We start from the raw sequence: 25,555 nt of genomic DNA, 5'->3' as shown, positions 1-25,555 counted from the left end.
TTTGAGATAATCATGTGTTTAATGCAGTTTTGCGCACGTGTGTTTACATTTTACAGAAACGAAACTTAAGTGCTTGACTCATTTGCATAAACAGCACTTCTCCTGCAGCTCAGCTCGTTCAGTTTCTTTCTGGTTAAAGGACGAGACTCGGTGGAATAGGAGGATGTGCTGCTGGTGGTTTTGTCTGTAAATGGTGGAAAAGGTTCGTGGTGCTTGAAGCTTTTCACTGGCACCAACTTTCAGCGTTCACGGCGACAGTGACGAGTGAAGGAGACACGAGCAGCAAACTCAGGGAGGCGGGGGCGACGAGAGAGAAACAAACAAGCGAAGCGGCAAAATCTAAATTGAATATAAACATTATATCGATATATACGATATGTCAGAATTCATATCGAGTGTAAAAACTATCTCATTTTTCACCATCATAATTATTATTATCTTTTGATTGTTTGCCTTTGCTTCATTTTTGATAATATTTGGATTTGGTATTTATTATTAAGATGGTGTTTTTGAAAATAAGAAAAATATAAAAGGAAAAATACTTGTGATTTGTAAATCTTGTATGAGTATATTGTGATTCCTTAATAAAAAAAAAACAACTCTCGATATATTTAAAATATCGATATATCGTCCACACCTACCGCACATGTTCCCATCAAGACCTGGTTTGAAGTAACAAACGTTGTTCTTTACTGCGGCGCATGAACGAGCTCAAACACTTGATCTGGTCTCTGTTCCAGACGCTCCTGTAACAGGTGCCACATCACTGTGTCATGTAACAAATAAACATGGTCAAGCACAATCCGTGTATCATTCGTTTTTCAATGTAAAACCAAAAATAAGAAAATGAAAAAACAACAGTTTTCTTCACTATTTGTGTCCAAAACCAAAATGAAAAAACAGATAACGATTCGTTTTTTCAGTTTTTGATTTTGTGTTTAAATGAAGAATGGAAAAAATGGATAACGACTGTTTCCCGTTTACGTGACTTCCGGACTTTTGCACCACATACGGACTGAACCAGGACTGAACCAGGACTGATCCAGGTCCGAGACCAGACCGGGACTGAGACCGGGACAGACCGGATGACGCGATGCAAAAGTCCGGCATCGCAGTCACGGAAGTCACGTAAACGGGAAACGGTCGTTATCCGTTTTTTCCATTCTTCATTTAAACACAAAATCGAAAAACTGAAAAAACAAAGAAAACTGTTCTTTTTTCGTTTTCTTATTTTTGGTTTTATATTGAAAAATGAATGAACGAATGATAAACGGATTAAGCACAATGGACAACAAACGGACAACATCTTTGTGCTTGACCATGTTTATTTGTTACACGTTTGTTATTTAGTTTGTGTTTTTCAGGATCTTTGTGTGAATAAAGGCTAATGGCTCATTCTAACCTGTTAAATCTGCACATATTTCAATTATTCTCTGTAAGGAGCATCAGTCTACAGCCTCGATCGACCGTCTGCTTCATCTGTGTTTAGATATTTGGCCCTTGATGAAAAAAGTTTGGACACCCCTGGTTTAAATGTTTGCGGAAATTTATTTTGTAAAATCAGACACCAGGAATTGACGTTTTCAAGTGAAGTGAGAACAACAGACTGTTAACTCTTTCCCCCATGAAGACGACATTTGACGACCCCTCGTGTTTCCTTAATGACGACTTTTGTCTCCTCCGCTGTTTCACTAAAGACGTGATTTGACGACCTTTAGAAACGACTCGGTTTTTCACATTTAAACAGAGACTGTGATTGGTCGGGGCCACTACAACCCACACTAGACTGACCAGTAGGATTCAAGGATATGTTTTCGCAGATTTTTTCCGAAGTTAATTGAAGTAGTGACGATGGAGCTTCCGGAAAAAACACAACACGAAACACGTGCAGTGGAAAGATGGCGGCGCTGCGGTGCACAGTTTTAGAAATAATGAGGAGCGGACGTATTTTATGGATAAGTTTAGAGAAAGTGACTTTTATAGATTTCAAAGTGATGATGAAGTTGATTATAAAGTGGAAAATAGCGACAGCGACGAACTTTCAGGGAGAAGATGAGAATACAGCTTGATGCGTCTGTGTGGAGTCCTGCGATGTCCAAACAAACTATCCAGGACTTTATACTCGATTATGAACCAAAATTGCCCTGAAATCTGGATGTTGCTCAGACGAGTCCTTTGAAATATTTCAGTCTTTTTTTCCAAGATGCGACGTATAACAGAATCACTACAGAAACAAACACTTATGTGGAGCTCTGCACACGAGAAAATAACCAAGATGATAAATACTGAACACACACTGACGGGGAAGAGTTTTATTATTATATTATAATAAGATAAATGAGTTGAATAAATAAAATAAGTTGAATAAGTTAAATGGAAAAAATGAATTAGGTGCACACAGATGAACAACAGGTAAAAACACAGGTGAACACTTGGCTCTACTGTATCTGCTGATATGAAATCTGTTTAAATACTTTGACAAAGTGTATTTTTTATTTTTTTATGAATATAGTTCTCAGAACATGCAGATATCAGATGCTGAATGTAGTTTTTTGTTTTCGAGTTTGCACCTGACCAGGTAAACTCTCATGTTCAGTGAGCTGTTATAAACCTGTAAATGAGTTGAATCACATTTAAACATCCAGAAATGAAGAGTTCAGAGTCTGAAGTTTCCAGAGATACAAATATGTCTGTGTTACAATGAAGTTCATGAGTGTAAAAATCATTTATAATCACTGGTGGAAGTCTGTTTTCTTTTATGCAGTGATGCTCTATGGGTAGAACTAGTAACACATGTCTGGGTTGTTCCTAGTACAAGTCCAGGGGGAAAGAGTTAATACTGTCACATATTTCACAGTTCTTCAGATAAACTATAAACAACAGAACAAGTTTAACCAAACTCTCCGTCTCACTCCAAATCACTAAATCACTTCAGTTCTTCATCCTCGTGTCACTTCTGTCCTCACTTAGTGTAAACGTTCTCCGTGTTCTGTAGGTTCTTCACTGCCAGAGCCGTCACCTCGAGGTCCGACACAAATGTGTGGAGTTTCTGAGGAAAAACCGGAAGAGCTACGAAGCCGTGAGTGACGAGAGTTTAACACCCACTTTTATTCTGTGTCTTTTAACACCGCCAGAGTTATGTGGTCCTCTGGGTTTTATTTTATTTTACATACACTTTTGTATTAGTTAATTGATTTTATGGGTTTGCTTTTATTTGTCTTTTTACTGGTTTCAGTGTTTTAGGACGAGCAGGTTAAATAGAACATTTATACCCTCTGATATTTTTAATACTTTTTATTGTTTTTAATGTTCTCTTTATATCCACAGCACTTTTTATGTAATTATTCATTTTTTTAATTATTATTTTACTTTATTATTTATTTTATTTATTTATTTATTTGACCCATTTATTAAAAACAATAGAATATAACAGTATACAAAATACAATGATTAACACGAATTCAAGACATAAAAAAAAAAAAAAAAAAACCTACAAAGCTCCCCACCCCTTCCCCTCAAACACACAAAACAAACAAATTTAAGCAAATAAAAACAAAAATAATGTGTTAGTGCAGCAGAACCACACTGCTAGGCCACTTATATTTACATTTTGGGTTATTTATAATTTTATTTATGTATGTATGTATTTATTTATTCATTTATATATATATTTTTTTCATTTTTAATAGACACTTTTAGTCATTATACTTAATATTATTTTTACCCTTATCATTTACTTTTTACTACAATTTTTAAACATAATTTCTTTTTTTTTCTTTTTCTCTGTTTTTAAAATTATTGTTATATTTTAATATGAATTATCTTATTTTTTATATATAAATAATAAATAATGTCTTTTATTTTAAGGATTACCATATTTTTCCATTATTAACTATTATTTTTTATTAATTTTGGCATCTTTATAATTACATTTTCCTTCCTTTCCTTTTTTTAAAATTAATTTAATTTATTTTTTATCCGTAGCACTTTAGAAACAGGTTTTTTTTTTGCTAAAATGTGTCGTAGAAATTAAGTGTGTTTGTATTTTTTCCCGTGACCAAACTCTAACGTGAGTTCTGTGTGCAGTTTATCGAAGGAGACTTTGAGGAATATTTACACAAACTACAGGATCCACAGGTAAAACAGGACGAGCTTTTTCTCTTCTGAAAACTCACACGTTTATTTATTTACCTCTATGATTTTATCCACTGTCCATTCAGAACTCTAAATAACTCACAGCTGCTTTTAGAGTTTTAAAACTCACCTTTGACCAACACTTTGCACTTTTGTGATTTTTATTAGTCAAATCATTTAGACACGTTTGTTTACATTGTGGTTGCTGATCGATAATGGAAAAAATCATGATCACGATTATTCAAACGATTATTTTTTAGTTACACGATGCATTTATTCAGCATTTCTCGCTCTAAAAAACACGTTGTTATTGATAATTTACGCAAAACTTTTAAATTGAAAATAAATCTCGGCTACAAATCTGAACTTTAGAGCAGTTTTGTGATGTATAAATAAAATAAAATGAATCAAATAAACTTTGAACATGAAATAAGGCAGAAAAACAGAAATGTGTCCAAAATAAATTATATATCTAGCTCTTCTACAATCTCTATATTTAAAAATAAAATAAATATACTTATTTATATAAAAAATATTGCAAAACTTTGTGAAGGTTTAGGTCGACTCACGCTGGGACTTTAGAACCGTGCAGATTGTTGTGGGTTCTATATTCCGCACTCAGACCTGCAGAACCGACCCGAGCCGCGACGACGTCATCACACGGCGCCGTTTGTTTACGTGACGAACAGAGCGACAGCGACGCGACGATTTAGAGAAAATAAGTCCAGCGGCACAAATCTGTGTTAAACAGTGAAACAGACGTGAGTCCTTGAGTTTATGGAGAGAATCAGAACCGTTTTACTCCACTTTACTCACAGCGCGGTGTCGAACAAGACAGAATTATATAAATGTAAATGTACAAGTCAAAATAAACTAGAAAAATAAGTACTAAAATATATTTGTATCTAAAATGTAGAAAGTAATAAACATAAAGAAGAACAACAGTGAATGAAGCGTGTCCAGACTTTTGATGGATCACAATATTTAATTCTTGTATCGGTTCTAAATGCATCGTTGATTTTTTTATTTATTTATTTTTTAATCATGTTTTTCCATTTGCTGTTCTACTGATTATTAACGATTATTCCATCACGTTTTGTTTACTCGACCATAACGTTATCAGCGATTATTTTTATAGATTGTCCTTTGTTTTAGTATCGAGTGGGGCTGGGTATCATTAAGAAGTTGCCAATACGATACATATCTCGATATACAGGCAGCTACAGGCGAGTTTCAGCTGACGTCATTGTTATTAAAAGCCCGCGTTGCTGCTGGAAAATATTTTGGTTGGAGGCAGAAACACGGTAGCGTCAAACACAGTGCGTAACCTCGTGTATTTATCCTGATAACGGTAAATTCCTGCTGCATTATCGGACGCACAAATAGAAACACAGAAGAAGGAAAACGTCTTTTTCGTATTCTGAGTGAAAAGAACCACTAACGGCGAATAAAACGACTTTCAAACATCCGCAGAGCAAACGTAGAAGATCCTAACAAACCGTGGACTCAACAAGTTCAACAACACATCCAGACTCTTGGAGGTTTTCATCTTTTCTGCTGTGAATGGCCCAGGAGTTTCCACCAAGTCATTGTGGATGTCGCCCAAGTGAATATTTGTCCAGGGAGTTGGAGATTCTGACCAGAAATTTGGTTTGGTCCAGACTCTGTCGGGGTTGAAAAGGGTGATTTGTCGTCCGTCGATGTTTATGACCAATTTCTGGTCAAATGGTCTTGGGTCGTCTGCCGTTCGAGTGGATAAATAACCAGGATCAATACCCTTTACGTGTTTTCTCGCTCTGTCCGTCGTGTTCAATTAGTGTTTCTTGCCGCCGACCAAAATAATTCCCAGCATGCAACGCGCGCTTTTGTCAACAATGAAACTCGCCTATACGATACATATTTCAATACGTAGGCCACGAGAAGATGCACACCTCGATACAGTGCACTTTCGATTCGGTACGATTCAGTGTGATGTATTTCAAATCGATTTGATACGGTTCAATAAAAACAATGTCTAAATCGTAGCTGTGATACTAAAAATCTTAAATCTTAAACCACTTATTGTGCAAAGTTCATATGAAACACGCCCATTTTAATCATCAAAACAGGGAAAATGTCAAATATGTCGCCTAAACGAGTTTCCTTCCACTAAACAAGCGACAAAACTGTAACGCTGTAACAAAATAAATGAGTAAAATGCACCAAAAATCCTCTGGGTGATATATCAATACAGCAGCCCATGATATCGATACTGTATCATCACATTAAACTATACTACATATCGATATTTCAATATTTTTGCACATCCCTAGTATCGAGATATATCGGGATTACATATCGCCAGAGTCCTGATCCTGCTGTTTTTATTTTACTATTTTGTCTTGAAATAAATTCCTAATATGGAAACTCTGCTCCAAATTCACCCCCACAACTCGGTGACGGGGCTGAGTTTCATTCAGAAGTTGCCGATACGATACACAGGCCGCGATACGATACTTATCTCCAAACAGTGAACTTACGATTCAGTACGATATATTTCAAATCGATTTTAATACAGTTCAGTAAAATTAAAGTCTAAATCGTGTGTGAGACGCTAAAAGCCTTTGTTAAATCGCGTCTTGCGCAAAGTTCAAATGAAACGCAAACATTTAAATCCTCAAAACGGTGAAAGTGTCAAATGTTTTCTTCGTCTAAACAAACAGCAGAACTTCTCGGTACAGCCTGTGCTCTCCACGGTGTCATGAGGTGTTGTGTCTCTGACGTGCGTCGCCGAGCTTTGACCTGACCTCTGTTTGTTTGCAGCAGTGGGTGGGAGAAGTGGAGATCAACGCTCTGGCCATGATGTACAAGTGAGTGTCACCGGTTTAATGCTCCTTTCACACGTCTGTCAGATGAGGTTAAAACTCTGATCGTTTTCAGAGCTTTGGACACTTTCAGTAAAAAAAAAAAATATTTGTGAAAAGTACAATTCAAATGAAAGAGTAAAGGTCTGTTCATACTGTCCCTGTTCATGAGGCAAGAACAAGAACAAAGTCTGTTTGAGCTCCGACATTTCACACGTCAGAAGATGTTCTGCTGCCAAACTACCCCGCCCCCTCGCTCTGCCCCGCCCCCTCGCTCTGCCCCGCCCCCTCGCTCTGCCCCGCCCCGCCCCCCTCGCTCTGCTCTGCCCCCCCCCTCACTCTGCCCCGCCCGCCTCCTCACTCTGCCCCCTCGCTTCGCCCCGCCCCCTCGCTCTGCCCCCGCCCCCTTGCTCTGCTCTGCCCCCACCCCCTCACTCTGCCGCGCCTCCTCACTCTGCCCCCTCGCTTCGCCCCGCCCCTCGCTCTGCCCCCGCCCCCTCGCTCTGCCCCGCCCTCTCGCTCCGCCCCGCCCCCTCGCTCTGCCCCGCCCTCTCTGATGAAATATGAAAAGGCCTTAACTGTCGGGACGTAACGTCTGACATTAAGATAATGTGAAGGATCAAACCAGAAATGAGTCACAAACTCTGTCTCATTTTTGGATCTGTCTGAATCATGTTTTGTTTTTTTTGTTTTTTTTAGGAGGGACTTTTGGATTTTCCAGGAGCCCGGGAAACCTGCCGTTAACATCACGGCCAACGGCTTCCACGACAAGGCAAGTGAAAGTCACACTCCCGCAGTACGAGTCTGTACGAGGCTCCGCCCACACGCTCCCGCAGTACGAGTCTGTACGAGGCTCCGCCCACACGCTCCCGCAGTACGAGTCTGTACGAGGCTCCGCCCACACGCTCCCGCAGTACGAGTCTGTACGAGGCTCCGCCCACACGCTCCCACAGTACGAGTCTGTACGAGGCTCCGCCCACACGCTCCCACACAACAATTCTCCATAAAAACATGACACAAAACTGAACACAGCGACTGGACAAACCTGATGTTTGTGCAGGAGTTTCATCAGTGCGACGCACAACAAGTGTGTTGTACCAGTGCTCTGAAGGGGGAGGGACTTGGCACAGGGAGAAAAAGGAGAGAGGACCCAGAATACAGCATTTTCACAATAAAAGGAACACGTGATCTAAATAAGTGATGTGTTACAGTGAAAACCCCACAGAAGTACAATACCTCCTCTTTAATGCTTCTTGTTGTGTTGTATTGTTGTTATTGTTGTTGTGTTATTGTTGTTGTTATTGTTGTTGTTGTGTTATTGTTGTTGTTATTGTTGTTGTTGTGTTGTTGTTGTTTTTGTTGTTGTTGTGTTATTGTTGTTGTTTTGTTGTTGTTGTGTTATTGTTGTTGTTGTTGTGCGTCCTCAGGTGCAGTTGTGTTTTCTGAACGGGAATCACTACGACAGCATTTATCCTCTGAGCCGGGTCAAGAACACCGCCGTGTGTCAGTGTGAGTGTTTACACAACATTTATTCAGGTTTCACATTTCCCTCTCCCCGAAAAGCTACGCAGTGCAGCTTTAAGTCAGTGTTTCAAAGTCTCCGTTCAGACCCAAAGACCATCTTTCACCCCATGAGACCTGCATCTGATCTTTTAACCACACAGATCCAATTTTTTCAAATGCAACCTGGTTCAGTCCTGGTTTAGACCTGGTTCAGTCCTGGTTTAGTCCTGGTTTAGACCTGGTTTAGACCTGGTTTAGTCCTGGTTTAGTCCTGGTTTAGACCTGGTTTAGTCCTGGTTTAGTCCTGGTTTAGTCCTGGTTCAGTCCTGGTTTTAGTCCTGGTTTAGTCCTGGTTTAGTCCTGGTTTTGTCCTGGTTCAGTCCTGGTTTAGTCCTGGTTCAGTCCTGGTTTAGTCCTGGTTTAGTCCTGGTTTTAGACCTGGTTTTAGTCCTGGTTTAGTCCTGCTTTAGACCTGGTTTAGTCCTGGTTTAGTCCTGCTTTAGACCTGGTTTAGTCCTGGTTTAGTGGTTTAGAGTCCTGGTTTAGTCCTGGTTTAGTCCTGGTTTTAGTCCTGGTTTAGTCCTGCTTTAGACCTGGTTTAGTCCTGGTTTTAGACCTGGTTTAGTCCTGGTTTAGTCCTGCTTTAGACCTGGTTTAGTCCTGGTTTTAGTAGACCTGGTTTAGACCTGGTTTAGTCCTGGTTTAGACCTGGTTTAGTCCTGATTTAGTCCTGCTTTAGACCTGGTTTAGTCCTGGTTTTAGACCTGGTTTAGTCCTGGTTTAGACCTGGTTTAGTCCTGATTTAGTCCTGCTTTAGACCTGGTTTAGTCCTGGTTTTAGACCTGGTTTAGTCCTGGTTTAGTCCTGGTTTAGACCTGGTTTAGTCCTGGTTTTAGACCTGGTTTAGTCCTGGTTTAGACCTGGTTTAGTCCTGCTTTAGTCCTGCTTTAGACCTGGTTTAGTCCTGGTTTAGACCTGGTTTAGTCCTGATTTAGTCCTGCTTTAGACCTGGTTTAGTCCTGGTTTTAGACCTGGTTTAGTCCTGGTTTAGTCCTGGTTTAGACCTGGTTTAGTCCTGCTTTAGACCTGGTTTAGTCCTGGTTTAGTCCTGCTTTAGACCTGGTTTAGTCCTGGTTTTAGTCCTGGTTTAGTCCTGCTTTAGACCTGGTTTAGTCCTGGTTTAGTCCTGGTTTTAGACCTGGTTTAGTCCTGCTTTAGACCTGGTTTAGTCCTGGTTTAGTCCTGCTTTAGACCTGGTTTAGTCCTGGTTTTAGACCTGGTTTAGTCCTGGTTTAGTCCTGGTTTAGTCCTGGTTTTAGTCCTGGTTTAGTCCTGGTTTAGACCTGGTTTAGTCCTGGTTTTAGACCTGGTTTAGTCCTGGTTTAGACCTGGTTTTGTCCTGGTTTAGACCTGGTTTAGTCCTGGTTTTAGACCTGGTTTAGTCCTGGTTTAGTCCTGGTTTTAGACCTGCTTCAGACCTGGTTTAGTCCTGCTTTAGTTCTGCTTTAGTTCTGCTTTAGTTCTGTTTTAGACCTGCTTTAGACCTGGTTTTAGACCTGGTTTTAGTCCTGGTTTAGACCTGGTTTTAGTCCTGGTTTAGACCTGGTTTTAGTCCTGGTTTAGACCTGGTTTTGTCCTGGTTTTCTAGGTATTTTTGAGCTATAAATGTAAACGTAAAGTCGAGCTGTTTAATGTCACACTCTGGAACATTCCACGGAGAACAGTGACGTATCCATAGAAACGAGCAGCCAGAGAAGTTACACAGTGCAGCTTTAAAACGCAAAGATTGGGTGAAATGTTTTGATAACGTAGCAGTTTGTTTCAGTTTCAGGGAGAGACGTAGAAAAGTGTTTCGTTAGTTTCATAGAGCTGAAGTTGTGTTTGTGTGTTTTTATTGTGTTGTGGTGTTTTTTATTGTGTTGTGGTGTTTTTATTGTGTTGTGGAGTTTGTGTGGTGTTTTTATTGTGTTGTGGTGTTTGTGGTGTTTTTATTGTGTTGTGGTGTTTGTGTGGTGTTTTTATTGTGTTGTGGAGTTTGTGTGGTGTTTTTATTGTGTTGTGGTGTTTGTGTGGTGTTTTTATTGTGTTGTGGTGTTTGTGTGGTGTTTTTATTGTGTTGTGGTGTTTGTGTGTGTTTTTTTTGTTGTGTGTGTTGTGTGGTGTTTTTACGGTGTTGTGGTGTTTGTGTGGTGTTTCTTTTGTGTTGTGGAGTTTGTGTGGTGTTTTTATTGTGTTGTGGTGTTTGTGTGGTGTTTTTATTGTGGTTTTGTGTGTTTTTATTGTGTTGTGGTGTTTGTGTGATGTTTTTATTGTGTTGTGGAGTTTTTATTGTGTTGTGGTGTTTGTGTGGTGTTTTTATTGTGTTGTGGAGTTTGTGTGATGTTTTTATTGTGTTGTGGTGTTTGTGTGGTGTTTTTATTGTGGTGTTTGTGTGTGTTTTTTGTGTGTGGAGTTTGTGTGGTGTTTTGTGTTGTGGTGTTTGTGTGGTGTTTTTATTGTGGTGTTTGTGTGATGTTTTTTATTGTGTTGTGGTGTTTGTGTGATGTTTTTATTGTGTTGTGGAGTTTGTGTGGTGTTTTTATTGTGTTGTGGTGTTTGTGTGGTGTTTTTATTGTGTTGTGGTTTGTGTGATGTTTTTATTGTGTTGTGGTGTTTGTGTGGTGTTTTTATTGTGTTGTGGTGTTTGTGTGGTGTTTTTATTGTGTTGTGGAGTTTGTGTGGTGTTTTTATTGTGTTGTGGTGTTTGTGTGGTGTTTTTTGTGTTGTGGTGTTTGTGTGGTGTTTTTATTGTGTTGTGGAGTTTGTGTGATGTTTTTATTGTGTTGTGGAGTTTGTGTGGTGTTTTTTTGTGTTGTGGAGTTTGTGTGGTGTTTTTTTGTGTTGTGGAGTTTGTGTGGTGTTTTTACGGTGTTGTGGAGTTTGTGTGGTGTTTTTATTGTGTTGTGGAGTTTGTGTGTTTTTTACGGTTTGTGGTGTTGTGTGGTTTTTGTGTTGTGGAGTTTGTGTGGTGTTTTTTTGTGTTGTGGAGTTTGTGTGATGTTTTTACGGTGTTGTGGAGTTTGTGTGGTGTTTTTATTGTGTTGTGGAGTTTGTGTGGTGTTTCTTTTGTGTTGTGGAGTTTGTGTGGTGTTTTTACGTTGTTGTGGTGTTGCAGCGATCCTGTACGAGCTGCTGTACGAGCGTGTGTTCGGCGTGGACCGCGCACACATGGACCGCCTGTGCCACAGAGCCTCCAAACCCTCCGACCTGCTCATTGACGACGCCATGCCGCCGTGTCCGAGCAGCGACGACTCCGACGCCGAGACGGACGCTCGCAGGTCACACGCACGAAACACACACAAAACACGCACACAAACACGCACAAAACACACACCAAACACGCACGAAACACACACAGACACGCACGAAACACACACCAAAGACACGCACGAAACACACACAGACACGCACGAAACACACACCAAACACGCACGAAACACACACAAAGCACACACAAACACGCAGGTCACATGCACGAAACACACAGGAAACACGCACCAAACACGCACCAAACACGCACCAAACACACACAGACACGCACGAAACACACACCAAACACACACCATTCCGCACTCTTCTCTCCAATTTATGTCTCTCTTTTTTAATTTTAATCTTCATGATTATTTATGTTTTGATTTGTTTTTATTATGATTTTAATGTATTTCTTATTCTGTAAAGCACTTTGAATTACTTTGTGTACGAATTGTGCTATACAAATAAACTTGCCTTGCCTTGCCAAACACGCATGAAACACACACAGACACGCACGAAACACACACCAAACACGCACAAACATGCACAAAACACACACGAAACACGCACGAAACACACACACCAAACACGCACAAACATGCACAAAACACACACGAAACACGCACGAAACACACACCAAACACGCACAAACATGCACAAAACACACACGAAACACGCACCAAACACACACCAAACACACACCAAACATGCACGAAACACACACAGACACGCACGAAACACACACGAAACACACATGAAACACACACAAACATGCACAAAACACACATGAAACACACAAAACACGCACAAAACATGCACAAAACACACTCGAAATGCACAAAACACACACACAGAAACATGCACAAAACACACATGAAACGCACAAACACGCAAAGACACGCACGAAACGGGCAAAACACACGGATACGCACAAACACACACGAAACGCACAAAACACGCACACAAACATGCACAAAACACACACAAACACGCACAGACACGCACGCAGTGCACAAAACATGCACGGACACGCAGAAACACACACAAAACACACACGAAACGCACAAAACACGCACAATTTCTATATATATGTGTCAGATTTCCTCGTTGTGTGTGTCAGATTTCTTCCTCGTTGTGTGTGTCAGATTTCCTCGTTGTGTGTGTCAGATTTCTTCCTCGTTGTGTGTGTCAGATTTCTTCCTCGTTGTGTGTGTCAGATTTCCTCGTTGTGTGTGTCAGATTTCTTCCTCGTTGTGTGTGTCAGATTTCCTCGTTGTGTGTGTCAGATTTCTTCCTCGTTGTGTGTGTCAGATTTCCTCGTTGTGTGTGTCAGATTTCTTCTCGTTGTGTGTGTCAGATTTCTTCCTCGTTGTGTGTCAGATTTCCTCGTTGTGTGTGTCAGATTTCTTCGTTGTGTGTGTCAGATTTCTTCCTCGTTGTGTGTGTCAGATTTCTTCCTCGTTGTGTGTGTCAGATTTCTTCCTCGTTGTGTGTGTCAGGCGCCCTCCCCCCGTGTGTCATGGTCCATGTGACGGTCGTTTCTTCTCTTTGAGTGTCTTGTTTTAGACTCTCAGTTTGTGTTAAACTCAAACATGTTTGTTTCAGACAAGAGAACGGGACGTGTGCAGCGGCGCTCAAATCCAAGGTAAAACTACAAACAAACACAATACTAATACTACTACTACTACTAATACTTGTACTTCTGCTAACGCTACTGACAGTGGTACTTCTGCTCGGTTGTGTGTTGTCGTTGGATCCTCGACAGAAGTGAATTAGTCTTTGTGTGTGTTTGTGTGTTTGATGTTGTCGTGTTGTTGTGTTGTTGTGTTCAGGGTCGAGGTCGCGGTCGATCTTTGTCTGAACGAGTCAAACGATCTCTGAACCCGACTCTGCTCCGGAACGTCCAGTACGACGTGTGGACGCGCTCCAAGAAGGGTGAGACGCACAACACGCGCACAACACACGACACACACGCACAACACACACACACAACACACACGACACACAACACGCGCACAACACACACGACACACACGCACAACACACACACAACACACGCACAACACACACACAACACACGCACAACACACGCACACACACGCACACACGCACACACACACGCACACAACACACGCACAAACACACGCACACACACACGCACAACACACGCACAACACACACGCACAACACACGCACAACACACGCACACAACACACGCACACAACAAACGCATAACACACACACACACATACATAACAGACACAACACACACACACACATACATAACAGACACACACACACACACACAACAGACACACACACACAGATGTCCAGTCGGCCGTGTGGACGCACAAACACACCTGCAGTTGTGTTTTGAATCTGTCAGGTCCAAACGTTTGACTGAAGTGAATTTGTCTAATACAAAATCTTCATTGTTTCCTAATTCCTTTTTTTATTTATTTATTTAATCTTTATTCTCTTGAATAAGATAAAAGAATATTTAGTTAATCGCCATGACAACAGTGTTCATGTTCCTCTTGTGTGAGAGTTTGTGTGTGTTTGTTTTCAGCTCAGCAGAAGATGGACTTTTGTATCGCCTCAGGGATGCAGTACAACGTGGGAGACCGCTGCCAGGTCTGTGTACTACTACTGTGTACTACTGCTGTGTACTACTGCTGTGTAGTACTACTGTGTACTACTACTGTGTACTACTGCTGTGTACTACTGCTGTGTACTACTGCTGTGTACTACTGTGTGTACTACTACTGTGTACTACTACTGTGTACTACTGTGTGTACTACTGCTGTGTACTACTGCTGTGTACTACTGCTGTGTACTACTACTGTGTACTACTACTGTGTAGTACTACTGTGTACTACTGTACTACTACTGTGTACTACTGTGTACTACTGTGTACTACTACTGTGTACTACTGTGTACTACTGCTGTGTACTACTACTGTGTACTACTACTGCTGTGTACTACTACTGTGTACTACTACTACTACTGTGTACTACTGCTGTGTACTACTACTGTGTACTACTGCTGTGTACTACTACTGTGTACTACTGTGTACTACTGTGTACTACTACTGTGTACTACTGTGTACTACCTGTGTACTACTACTGTGTACTACTCCTGTGTACTACTGTGTACTACTGTGTACTACTGTGTACTACTACTGTGTACTACTGTGTACTACTGTGTACTACTACTGTGTACTGCTACTGTGTACTACTGTGTACTACTACCCTGTGTACTACTGCTGTGTACTACTGTGTACTACTACTGTGTACTACTACTGCTGTGTACTACTACTGTGTACTACTGCTGTGTACTACTGCTGTGTACTACTGTGTGTACTACTACTGTGTACTACTGCTGTGTACTACTGCTGTGTACTACTGCTGTGTACTACTGCTGTGTACTACTGCTGTGTACTACTGCTGTGTACTACTGCTGTGTACTACTGCTACTACTGTGTACTACTGCTGTGTGTATTACTTTGTACTACTGCGTACTAGTGTGTACTTGTGTGTACTTGTGTGTACTAGTGTGTACTAGTACTGTGTGTACTTGTGTGTACTTGTGTGTGTACCTGTGTGTACTAGTGTGTACTAGTGTGTACTAGTGTGTACTAGTGTGTACTTGTACTTGTGTGTACTTGTGTGTACTTGTGTACTTGTGTACTTGTGTGTACTTGTGTGTACTTGTGTGTACTTGTGTACTTGTGACTTGTGTGTGTACTTGTACTTGTGTGTACTAGTGTGTACTTGTGTGTACTAGTGTGTACTTGTGTGTACTTGTGTACTTGTACTTGTGTGTACTTGTACTTGTGTGTACTTGTGTGTACTAGTGTGTACTAGTGTGTACTTGTACTTGTGTGTACTTGTGTGTACTTGTGTGTACTAGTGTGTACTTGTGTGTACTTGTGTGTACTAGTGTGTACTTGTGTGTACTTGTACTTGTGTGTACTTGTGTGTACTAGTGTGTACTTGTTTGTGTGTACTGTGTGTGTACTGTGTGTTCTGTGTGTGTGTGTGTACTGTGTGTGTGTGTTGTAGCCTGTCTCATGTGTGTGTTGTGTGTGTTGTGTGTGTGTGTGTGTGTGTGTGTGTGTGTGTGTGTGTGTGTGTGTGTGTGTGTGTGTGTGTGTTTAGTGTTCAGCCTGTGTGTGTGTTGTTGTGTGTGTGTGTGTGTTGTGTGTGTGTGTGTGTGTGTGTGTGTGTGTGTGTGTGTGTGTGTGTTTAGCCTGTCTCATGTGTGTGTTGTGTGTGTTGTGTGTGTGTGTGTGTGTGTGTGTGTGTGTGTGTGTGTGTGTGTGTGTGTGTGTGTGTGTGTGTGTGTGTGTGTTTAGCCTGTCTCATGTGTGTGTGTGTGTGTTTGTGTGTGTGTGTGTGTGTGTGTGTGTGTGTTGTGTGTGTGTGTGTAGCCTGTCTCATGTGTGTGTTGTGTGTGTGTGTGTGTGTGTGTGTGTGTGTGTGTGTGTGTGTGTGTGTGTGTGTGTGTGTGTGTGTGTGTGTGCCTGTGTCATGTGTGTGTTGTGTGTGTGTGTGTGTGTGTGTGTGTGTGTGTGTGTGTGTGTGTGTGTGTGTGTGTGTGTTGTGTGTGTGTGTGTGTGTGTGTGTGTGTGTGTTTAGCCTGTCTCATGTGTGTGTTGTGTGTGTGTGTTGTGTGTGTGTAGCCTGTCTCATGTGTGTGTGTTGTGTGTGTGTGTGTGTGTGTTTGTGTGTGTGTGTTGTGTGTGTTGTGTGTAGCCTGTCTCATGTGTGTGTGTGTGTGTGTGTTAGCCTGTCTCATGTGTGTGTTGTGTGTGTGTGTGTGTGTGTGTGTGTCCTGTCTCATGTGTGTGTTGTGTGTGTGTTTAGCCTGTCTCATGTGTGTGTGTGTGTGTGTGTGTGTGTGTGTCCTCTCATGTGTGTGTGTGTGTGTGTGTGTGTGTTGTGTGTCTGTCATGTGTGTGTGTGTGTGTGTGTGTGTGTGTGTGTTTAGCCTGTCTCATGTGTGTGTTGTGTGTGTGTGTGTTGTCTCTGTGTGTGTGTGTGTGTGTGTGTGTGTGTGTGTGTGTGTGTGTGTGTGTGTTTAGCCTGTCTCATGTGTGTGTTGTGTGTGTGTGTGTGTGTGTGTGTTGTGTGTGTGTGTGTGTGAGCCTGTCTCATGTGTGTGTGTGTGTGTGTGTGTGTGTGTGTGTGTGTGTGTGTGTGTGTGTGTGTGTGTGTTTAGCCTGTCTCATGTGTGTGTGTGTGTGTGTGTGTGTGTGTGTGTGTTGTGTGTGTGTTAGCCTGTCTCATGTGTGTGTTGTGTGTGTTGTGTGTGTGTGTGTGTGTTTAGCCTGTCTCATGTGTGTGTGTGTGTGTTTAGCCTGTCTCATGTGTGTGTTGTGTGTGTGTGTGTGTGTGTTTAGCCTGTCTCATGTGTGTGTTGTGTGTGTGTGTGTGTGTGTGTTTAGTGTGTGTGTGTGTGTGTGTGTGTGTGTTGTGTGTGTCTCATGTGTGTGTTGTGTGTGTGTGTGTGTGTGTGTGTGTGTGTGTTGTGTGTTGTGTTTAGCCTGTCTCATGTGTGTGTGTGTGTGTGTGTGTTGTGTGTGTGTGTGTGTGTGTTTAGCCTGTCTCATGTGTGTGTGTGTGTTGTGTGTGTGTGTGTGTTGCAGGTGTTGGAGTCGAGCGGGCAGATGGTCGGTGCGACGGTGAGGAAGCTTCCTCTGGATCACAGCGGTGACCTGGTGACCGTTTACACCGAGGACCAGAGGGAACTGTGAGTCTCCGACGCACCGAATGTTCCACAGCGCGACTTTAAACCGCTCCACTTCACATCTGTTCAATCACACGAGAGGGGTCGCAACAAACGCAAACGCCGCTACAAATACAAATGCCACAACACAACAAAAAAAGCCACAACGCACCAAAAAAAGCCACAACGCACCAAAAAAGTCACAACGCACCTAAAAAGCCACAACAAAACAAAAAAAACACTACACAACAAAAAAGCCACAATGCACCAAAAAAGTCACAACAAAAGCAAAAAAGCCACAACGGAAGTGACTGTGAGACTCTATTTTAATGCAAACGGCGCAACACAAACACAAATGCCACAACACATAAAAAAGCCGCAACACATTTAAAAGCCACAACAGAAGTGACCGCGGGACTCTATTTTCCGACGGACTGATCAAGCGGCAAGTGAAGAACACTACTTTTCACGTTGTAGTTCTTCTTCTTCACTTGCCGTTTGATCGGTCCGTCGGAAAATAGAGTCCCGCGGTCACTTCTGTTGTGGCTTTTTAATGTGTTGTGTCTTTTGCGTTTGTATTTGTTGCGGCGTTTGCATTCAAATAGAGTCCCGCGGTCATTTCCGCTGTGGCTTTTTTTGGTGTGTTGTGGCTTTTTGTTGCGTTGTCGCATTTGTATTTGTTACGGCGTTTGCGTTTGTCGTGACCCCTCACGGCTTCTGTAGGTTTTAGAGCTCAGAAATACCTCCAAACCAGAGAGTCACATACCTCGTCTTTAACACCTCGCAGAGTCACGTAGCTGCTCTTCTTGTCGGTTCGATGTTCTGACGCTGAAGTGTGTTTATGTCGTGTGCAGGAGTGTCCCCGTGTGGAAACTGCGCGCTCCCCCAGAGACGACCTGGAGCACCGTGGTCCGAGAGAAGAGGGTCACTAACGGAGCCGGAGGTGACAACAAACACAAACTTTTTTTTTTAACATATATATATTTTTTATTTGATTTGATTTGATTTATTAATTTATTTATTTTTATTTATTTATTTTTTATTTATATTTATATTTTTAATTTATATTTATATTTATTTATTTATTTCAAACCCAAACTCTACAAATCACAGTCTGTTTACGTCCACAAAGCCAGAACATTCAGAACCGACCAATCAGACGCCTTCTTTCCTCGAGGCCCCTCCCCCTCCCGTTAGTATCATGACAACCAACGAGCCAATCAGGAGCGAGGCTGCTGAAGATAATGCTCCTTTTACACATTTGTAGAGTTTGTGTTTTTTATTTTATTTTTTTATTTATTATTTTATTTTATTTACATTTTATTTATTACATTTAATTAAATGTAATTAAATTTTTATTTATTTCAAACCCAAACTCTACAAATCACAGCCTGTTTACGTCCACAAAGCCAGAACATTCAGAACCGACCAATCAGACGCCTTCTTTCCCCGAGGCCCCTCCCCCTCTCGTTAGTAACAGGTTTGATTGACAGCGTTGCTAAGATGTAAAAGGAGCGTTATCTTCAGCAGCCTCGCTCCCGATTGGCTCGTCGGTTGCCGTGATACTTGTAGTCGACTTTACAAATATAGAGGCTGTACCTGCAGGTGTCACTGAGCTTCATTTGACTGGACACACTCGGGACACTTGACTTTGTGTTGTTTTTCGTTTTTGTCGTGCGTCGTCTGACTCTCGTGTTGTTGTTGTTGTTGTGTTTGTCAGAGTGGGAGCACCGCGGCCGGGGCAGAGGGACTAAAGCCTCGTCCGCTCCCCCCGGCGCGGCTCAGGGCACAGCGCCACCTGCGGGACGAGGGCCCAAGCAGCAGCAGCACTCGACCTGGACCCAAGCGCAGCCCCCCCTGGAGGAGCGAGAGGCACCGAGCAGGTGACGTACACTCACACTGACACTTCACAGCTCGCGTCGTTAACGTTCGCCGGGGGGGTGACGCTAACTGAGGGCACCGCTCTGTCTGAGGATCTGAGACCGAGGAGTTAAAGTGTCCGGTTTTCAGTCAAACTCCATGTGGACGTGAGTTCTGGACGTCCTGTGTTTTTGCGGTGTCGGCGCGGTGCGAATTTGGCGTCAACCAATCAGAGACGAGTATCCAGTGACGTAGCAACGTTCTTACACAGAAGAAGAAGAAAGAGAAAAACACCAGAACAAGAAACACCAGAACAAGAAACTCTACAGCGACACATGATCAGAGAATAAATATAAACACACAACAACAACTGAGCCGATCACCAGGACCAGACCTGGACCAGGACTGGACCAGGACTGGACCAGGACTGGACCAGGACTGGACCAGGACTGGACCAGGACTGGACCAGGACTGGACCAGGACTGGACCAGGACTGGACCAGGACTGAACCAGGACTGGACCAGGACTGGACCAGGACCAGACCCAGGACTGGACCAGGACTGGACCAGGACTGGACCAGGACTAACCAGACCAAGACTGGACCAGGACTGGACCAACTGACTGGACCAGGACTGGACCAAGACTGGACCAGGACTGAGGACCAACTGGACTGGACGACCAAGACTGAACCAGACTGACTGAGACTGAACAGGACTGGACCAGGACTGGACCAAGACTGAGACCAAGACTGAAGGACTGACCAGGACTGAACCAGGACTGACCAGTGGACTGAAACCAGGACTGACCCAGGACTGGACCAGGACTGGACGACCAGGACTGGACCAGGACCGGACTGGACTGGCTCTGGACGCCTGTCAGTTATTTTTCTCCCTTTTTTTCTTCTTCTTGGTCCGCGGCGTCTGACCCCAAATGTCAAGGCTCCAACTGAAGGCGTCGGGCGTGTTTTTTTGACGCTCTTGGTCTGAACTCAAATCACAGAAAAGGAAAAACTGTTTGTGTCCCAAAGTTCAGGAAACATCAGCACCAGAGCAGAAGGTGGAGGTCAAATGATCAAATTATCCAAAAGATAAGAGCTCCACACAAACATTAAGACCAGACAGTTTGTACAGCGCAGAACTGAAGCCTCCAGAGCCACGCCAACAACACCTGTCACACCTGTCACACCTGTCACACCTGTCACACCTGTCACACCTGTCACACCTGTCACACCTGTCACACCTGTCACACCTGTCAACAGAGTCCTATGAGTTTGGTCTTATAGATGTTTAAAATCAGAACTTCGGGGCAGGAGGAGTCACCATGTTCTTGTTTGAAATGTTGAACTATAAATATTGAGCTGATGTTTTAGTTTCAGTGTTAATGTCTGCGCTGGTGCTGACACTTTCCTGCGTAAAAGCTCAGACCTGAACAGAGCGTCGCCTCGTGAGTGTAACGTTCGGTGTGTGTGTGTGTGTGTGTGTGTGTGTGTGTTTGCAGTAAGTCTGAGCCCGTGTCGTTCGGTCTGACCCTGGAGCAGCGTCTGGCCAAAGAGGAGGAAGAGAGAAACGCCGCTTTAGTGGAGCTGCAGTTCCCAGACGACAGGAGCTTCCCTGCCCTCGGAGTGAGTCCAAAAACTCAACTTTAAATCTGTTTTGGTTTTGGTTTGGTTTGTTTGTCTGTCTTAGATTTAGACTTAGACAAACTTTATTGATCCACAAGGGAAATGACTTGGACACAGGAGTCACACGTCACATTAACAGTAACGGAGAGTAAAAAATATGTTAAAAAACGGTAATAAACTTTTCAATAAGTTGCTAATGGCCTCGGTCAAGCAGAAGTAAACAACAAGGCCAAAACTTCAAGTGAATTCATCTGATATAAAAGTGTATTGAACAGATACATATGTACTCGAGTTTATCAAACTGTTGACCTTTTTTCTGTTCCATTTTTGGTTCTAAAGTTCCATCTGTTTTAAACAGACCATGAATGAAACATGGAACAAAAATTATTTCCCAAATTTCAAAGACCCAAAAATCATGTAAATAAATGTTTGTATTTCATCATATCTTGTGTTATTCCATCTTTGAACTGTTGATGAAGGGACAGGATTTAAAAAAAAAAAAGTATTTAAAATGATAAAAATGTTCTTGGACTGACATATTTTATAGAAATAGTTTCTTTCATTTTGAAGTAATATTAAAATTTTCAGAAGAAAAAAGTGACAAATGATGTAAAATCCTGCACCTTCTACTTGTTTGTTCAATTTTCCCTCTGTTACTTTTCCCTCCGTTACCATGAACTTTATTAATAAAAAATCTCATGAGTCAAAAAGTCAGAGGTTTTTCAACCTAATCTTGTACCATATGGTAGAAAACTATATGAAGCAAATATTCAAACCAGTTTGTTAAGGATATGGAAGTGAGAACCAAGAGTTATCACTGTTTGGATTTATTGACCAAAAAGTGCTGCATATTTCATTGAACTTGAAAGAATCTCACAGGTTTAACTTGACCCTGTTGGAGTGTAACTCTTTCCTACATTCTGATACTTTACTTATTTCAATAGTTCCTCTAGTTTCTGAATAAGAAACATTTGAATGTCAAAAATCTGACCCTGTTTCGTCCGTTAACACTTGACCAGACACTTATGCACTGTGTCTCCGTGGTAACTGCTGAACCTCCCTCCATAGACACACATGTAGAACACCATGTTGAAAATGAAGCTGATATTTGATCGTCCTAATAGACTTTTCAAAGGTTTGACACTTTCTGAATGAGAAAGTTTCACTCACTTTTTTTTTTTGCTTGTAAAATTGCCCTGATTTTCTCCTCTGAAAAACCGTGTGATCTGAATAATCATAATTACTCACAGAGCGAACACGTGTCGACATTCTCTTCACAGATGCGACGCAAACCCGACTCAGACTTCAAACTTTACTGAGCCAAAAGGAAAACGGCAAACGGCAGCTCACACGTCGCATGATATTAAACTCACAAAGAGCAAACGTATAAATGGAAATAATAAATTCAAAATAATCTGAAAAAACAGCAGGAGACTGGAGCGAGTGAAATACAAATGTAGAAACACAGTAAATCTAACTTGTGCACAGTGTCTGGGAGTAACAGATTACATGTACCAGAGTAATCAGAGTACAAATGACGAGTAACTGTATTCAGTTACAGTTACTGTTTCAGTGAGTGGGAATTGGATTACAGTTACTTTGTTGAAATAAATGGATTAAACAGAGGGATTTTACTGTTTTCACATTTATTTTCTTTTTTTCTTTTTTCAGTAAATCCACTCACTGACGGACACTAAACCAGGACTAAACCAGGACTAAACCAGGACTAAACCAGGACTAAACCAGGACTAAAACAGGACTAAACTAAACCAGGACTAAACCAGGACTAAACCAGGTCTAAACCAGGACTAAAACCAGGACTAAACCAGGACTAAAACCAGGACTAAACCAGGACTAAACCAGGACTAAACAAACCAGGACTAAACCAGGACTAAACCAGGACTAAACCAGGTACTAAACCAGGACTAAAACCAGGACTAAACCAGGACTAAACCAGGTCTAAACCAGGACTAAACCAGGACTAAAAACCAGGTCTAAACCAGGACTAAACCAGGACTAAACCAGGTCTAAAACCAGGACTAAACCAGAAACCAGACTAAACCAGGACTAAACCAGGACTAAACCAGGTCTAAACCAGGTCTAGGACTAAAACCAGGTCTAAACCAGGTCTAAACCAGGACTAAACCAGGACTAAACCAGGACTAAACCAGGACTAAAACCAGGACTAAACCAGGACTAAACCAGGTCTAAAACCAGGTCTAAAACCAGGAAACCATAAACCAGGACTAAACCAGGACTAAACCAGGTCTAAACCAGACTAAACCAGGACTAAAACCAGGACTAAACCAGGTCTAAAACCAGGACTAAAACCAGGTCTAAACCAGGTCTAAACCAGGACTAAACCAAGGACTAAAACCAGGTCTAAACCAGGACTAAACCAGGACTAAACCAGGTCTAAACCAGGACTAAAACCAGGGTCTAAACCAGGACTAAACCAGACTAAACCAGGTCTACTAAACCAGACTAAACCAGTAAAAGGACTAAACCAGGTCTAAAACCAGGTCTAAAACCAGGTCTAAACCAGGTCTAAACCAGGAACCAGGACTAAACCAGGACTAAACCAGGACTAAACTAAAACCAGGTCTAAACCACCAGGTAAACCAGGTCTAAAACCAGGTCTAAAACCAGGATTAAACCAGGTCTAAACTAAACAGGTCTAAACCAGGACTAAACCAGGACTAAACCAGGACTAAACCAGGACTAAACCAGGACTAAACCAGGACTAAACCAGGTCTTAGCAAAAAAAAAAAAACATCTTCTGTTACAATTTCCTCGTCTTTGTTTCTCTACAACAAACCAACTAATCCAAAGTAATCAGATTACATTACTCACTTTAAGTAATTTAATGGATTACGTTACAAACTACATTCTGGGTGTGTAATCTGTAATCTGTAGGGGATTACATTTTAAAAGTAAACCTTCCCCACGCTGCTCGTGCACAAACACAGGAGGTTCTTTAGTGAATATAAAAATGCTGGGGTAGTAAATGTGCTCTGATGTCAAAAACAGATCTGTTATTGAATCTCTGTTTTATTGTCAGGCTCAGACTGGAGGCCCGAGCGACGGAGGGAGGAAGAGAGGAGGAGGAGGAGGAGGAGGAGGAGGAGGAGAGAAGAGACGCTCGCAGAAAAACAGGGTAAAAACGCCGGGGTTTCAAATCGATTCACCTCGTTCTGACGTCGTTCCGTCACCGCGAACACGAGCCGGCGTCACGCTCCCCGTTCAGATGTTTCCGCCGCAAAAAAACAGAGCTGCACTTCTGTTTGTTTCGGTCACATGCTGGAGGAACTCTCTGTTATTATTAGTCGTCCGAACGCTCTGCTCCAGCTTGTGATGTCATGAAGTGAACGGCTCCTTAAATTTACCTTTGGTTCAGAAGAGATTTGGAAATTCCACGACTGAAAAACACAAATCCAGATCTGATTGTGACGAAGAAACTGAAACAGAGGTTCATGGTTTTCTGTGTAAATGTGTGTGTGTGTGTGTGTGTGTGTGTGTGTGTGTGTATGTGTGTGTAAATGTGTGTGTGTGTGTGAAATGTGTGTGTAAATGTGTGTGTGTGTGTAAATGTGTGTGTGTGTGTGTGTGTGTAAATGTGTGTGTGTGTGTGTGTGTGGTGTGTAAGTGTGTGTGTGTGTGTGTGTGTAAATGTTGTGTGTTGTGTGTGTGTGTGTAAATGTGTGTGTAAATGTGTGTGTAAATGTGTGTGTGTGTAAATGTGTGTGTAAATGTGTGTGTGTGTAAATGTGTGTGTGTGTAAATGTGTGTGTGTGTGTGTGTGTGTAAATGTGTGTGTGTGTGTGTAAATGTGTGTGTAAAATGTGTGTGTGTGTGTGTGTAAGTGTGTGTGTGTGTGTAAATGTGTGTGTGTGTGTGTGTGTGTGTGTAAATGTGTGTGTGTGTGTCTCTAAAATGTGTGTGTGTGTGTGTAAATGTGTGTGTGTAAGAGTGTCTCTAAGAGTGTGTGTGTGTGCAAATATGTGTGTGTAAGAGAGTGTGTAAATGTGTAATTTATGAAGCTGCTGGAGAATACGACACACATTTACACACACACACATTTACACACACACATTTACACACACACATTTACACACACACATTTACACACACACACATTTCACACACACACATTTACACACACACACATTTACACACACACACATTTACACACACACATTTACACATACACACACATTAACCACACATTTTACACAGAAAACATTTACACAGAAAAATTACCATTTACCAGAGGTTCAGCAAAACTACAGCAGGACACTTCAGATGATGTGGAAAAGTTCCATATGGGCCCTTTAATAATAATAATCAATAATCAATAATAATAATAATAATAATAAATAATATTATCATGATATTTCTTTGTTTTCAGAAAAGTCCAGTTGAAGACGTCACTTCAGGGGATCGTCCCAGTTCTTCCTCTCCTCCTCTTCCCTCCTCCTCTCCCTCTGCTCTTCCTCTCTCCTCTGCGTCTCCAACCCGCCCCCGCCGCCCCCGCCCCCAAAACCAAAGGCACACTCCAAACCCTCGCTGCCCG

The 25,555-nt window shown here is 42.0% G+C and overlaps 2 protein-coding genes across 2 annotated transcripts in view; one reads left to right on the top strand and one right to left on the bottom strand.

Moving 5' to 3' along the window:
• otud4 (OTU deubiquitinase 4) overlaps window positions 1-25,555 on the top strand; it is a 35,030-nt gene that overhangs the window by 2,644 nt on the left and 6,831 nt on the right. The window contains 15 exon segments of the mRNA XM_055156119.1: window positions 2,996-3,079; window positions 4,087-4,137; window positions 6,937-6,983; window positions 7,677-7,749; window positions 8,405-8,486; window positions 11,635-11,797; window positions 13,377-13,416; window positions 13,604-13,706; window positions 14,341-14,405; window positions 17,422-17,525; window positions 18,356-18,444; window positions 19,222-19,384; window positions 20,859-20,982; window positions 24,044-24,139; window positions 25,391-25,553. Of these exon segments, the coding sequence (XP_055012094.1) occupies window positions 2,996-3,079; window positions 4,087-4,137; window positions 6,937-6,983; window positions 7,677-7,749; window positions 8,405-8,486; window positions 11,635-11,797; window positions 13,377-13,416; window positions 13,604-13,706; window positions 14,341-14,405; window positions 17,422-17,525; window positions 18,356-18,444; window positions 19,222-19,384; window positions 20,859-20,982; window positions 24,044-24,139; window positions 25,391-25,553 (1,447 nt within the window).
• Window positions 8,771-25,555, bottom strand: part of LOC110164763 (F-box/WD repeat-containing protein 7-like) — a 117,684-nt gene continuing 100,899 nt past the window's right edge. Inside the window, exon 14 of the mRNA XM_055156118.1 lies at window positions 8,771-8,784. The gene's annotated coding sequence lies outside the window, so the exon portion shown is untranslated. The remainder of the gene's footprint in view (window positions 8,785-25,555) is intronic.

The sequence above is a fragment of the Boleophthalmus pectinirostris genome, unplaced genomic scaffold (genome assembly GCF_026225935.1).
Source record: "Boleophthalmus pectinirostris isolate CB_2022bp ecotype Guang Dong unplaced genomic scaffold, ASM2622593v1 HiC_scaffold_20, whole genome shotgun sequence".
NCBI classification, from domain to species: domain Eukaryota; kingdom Metazoa; phylum Chordata; class Actinopteri; order Gobiiformes; family Gobiidae; genus Boleophthalmus; species Boleophthalmus pectinirostris.
Note: the sequence above shows the minus strand (reverse complement) of the source record. Positions and strands in the feature narration are given on the sequence as shown.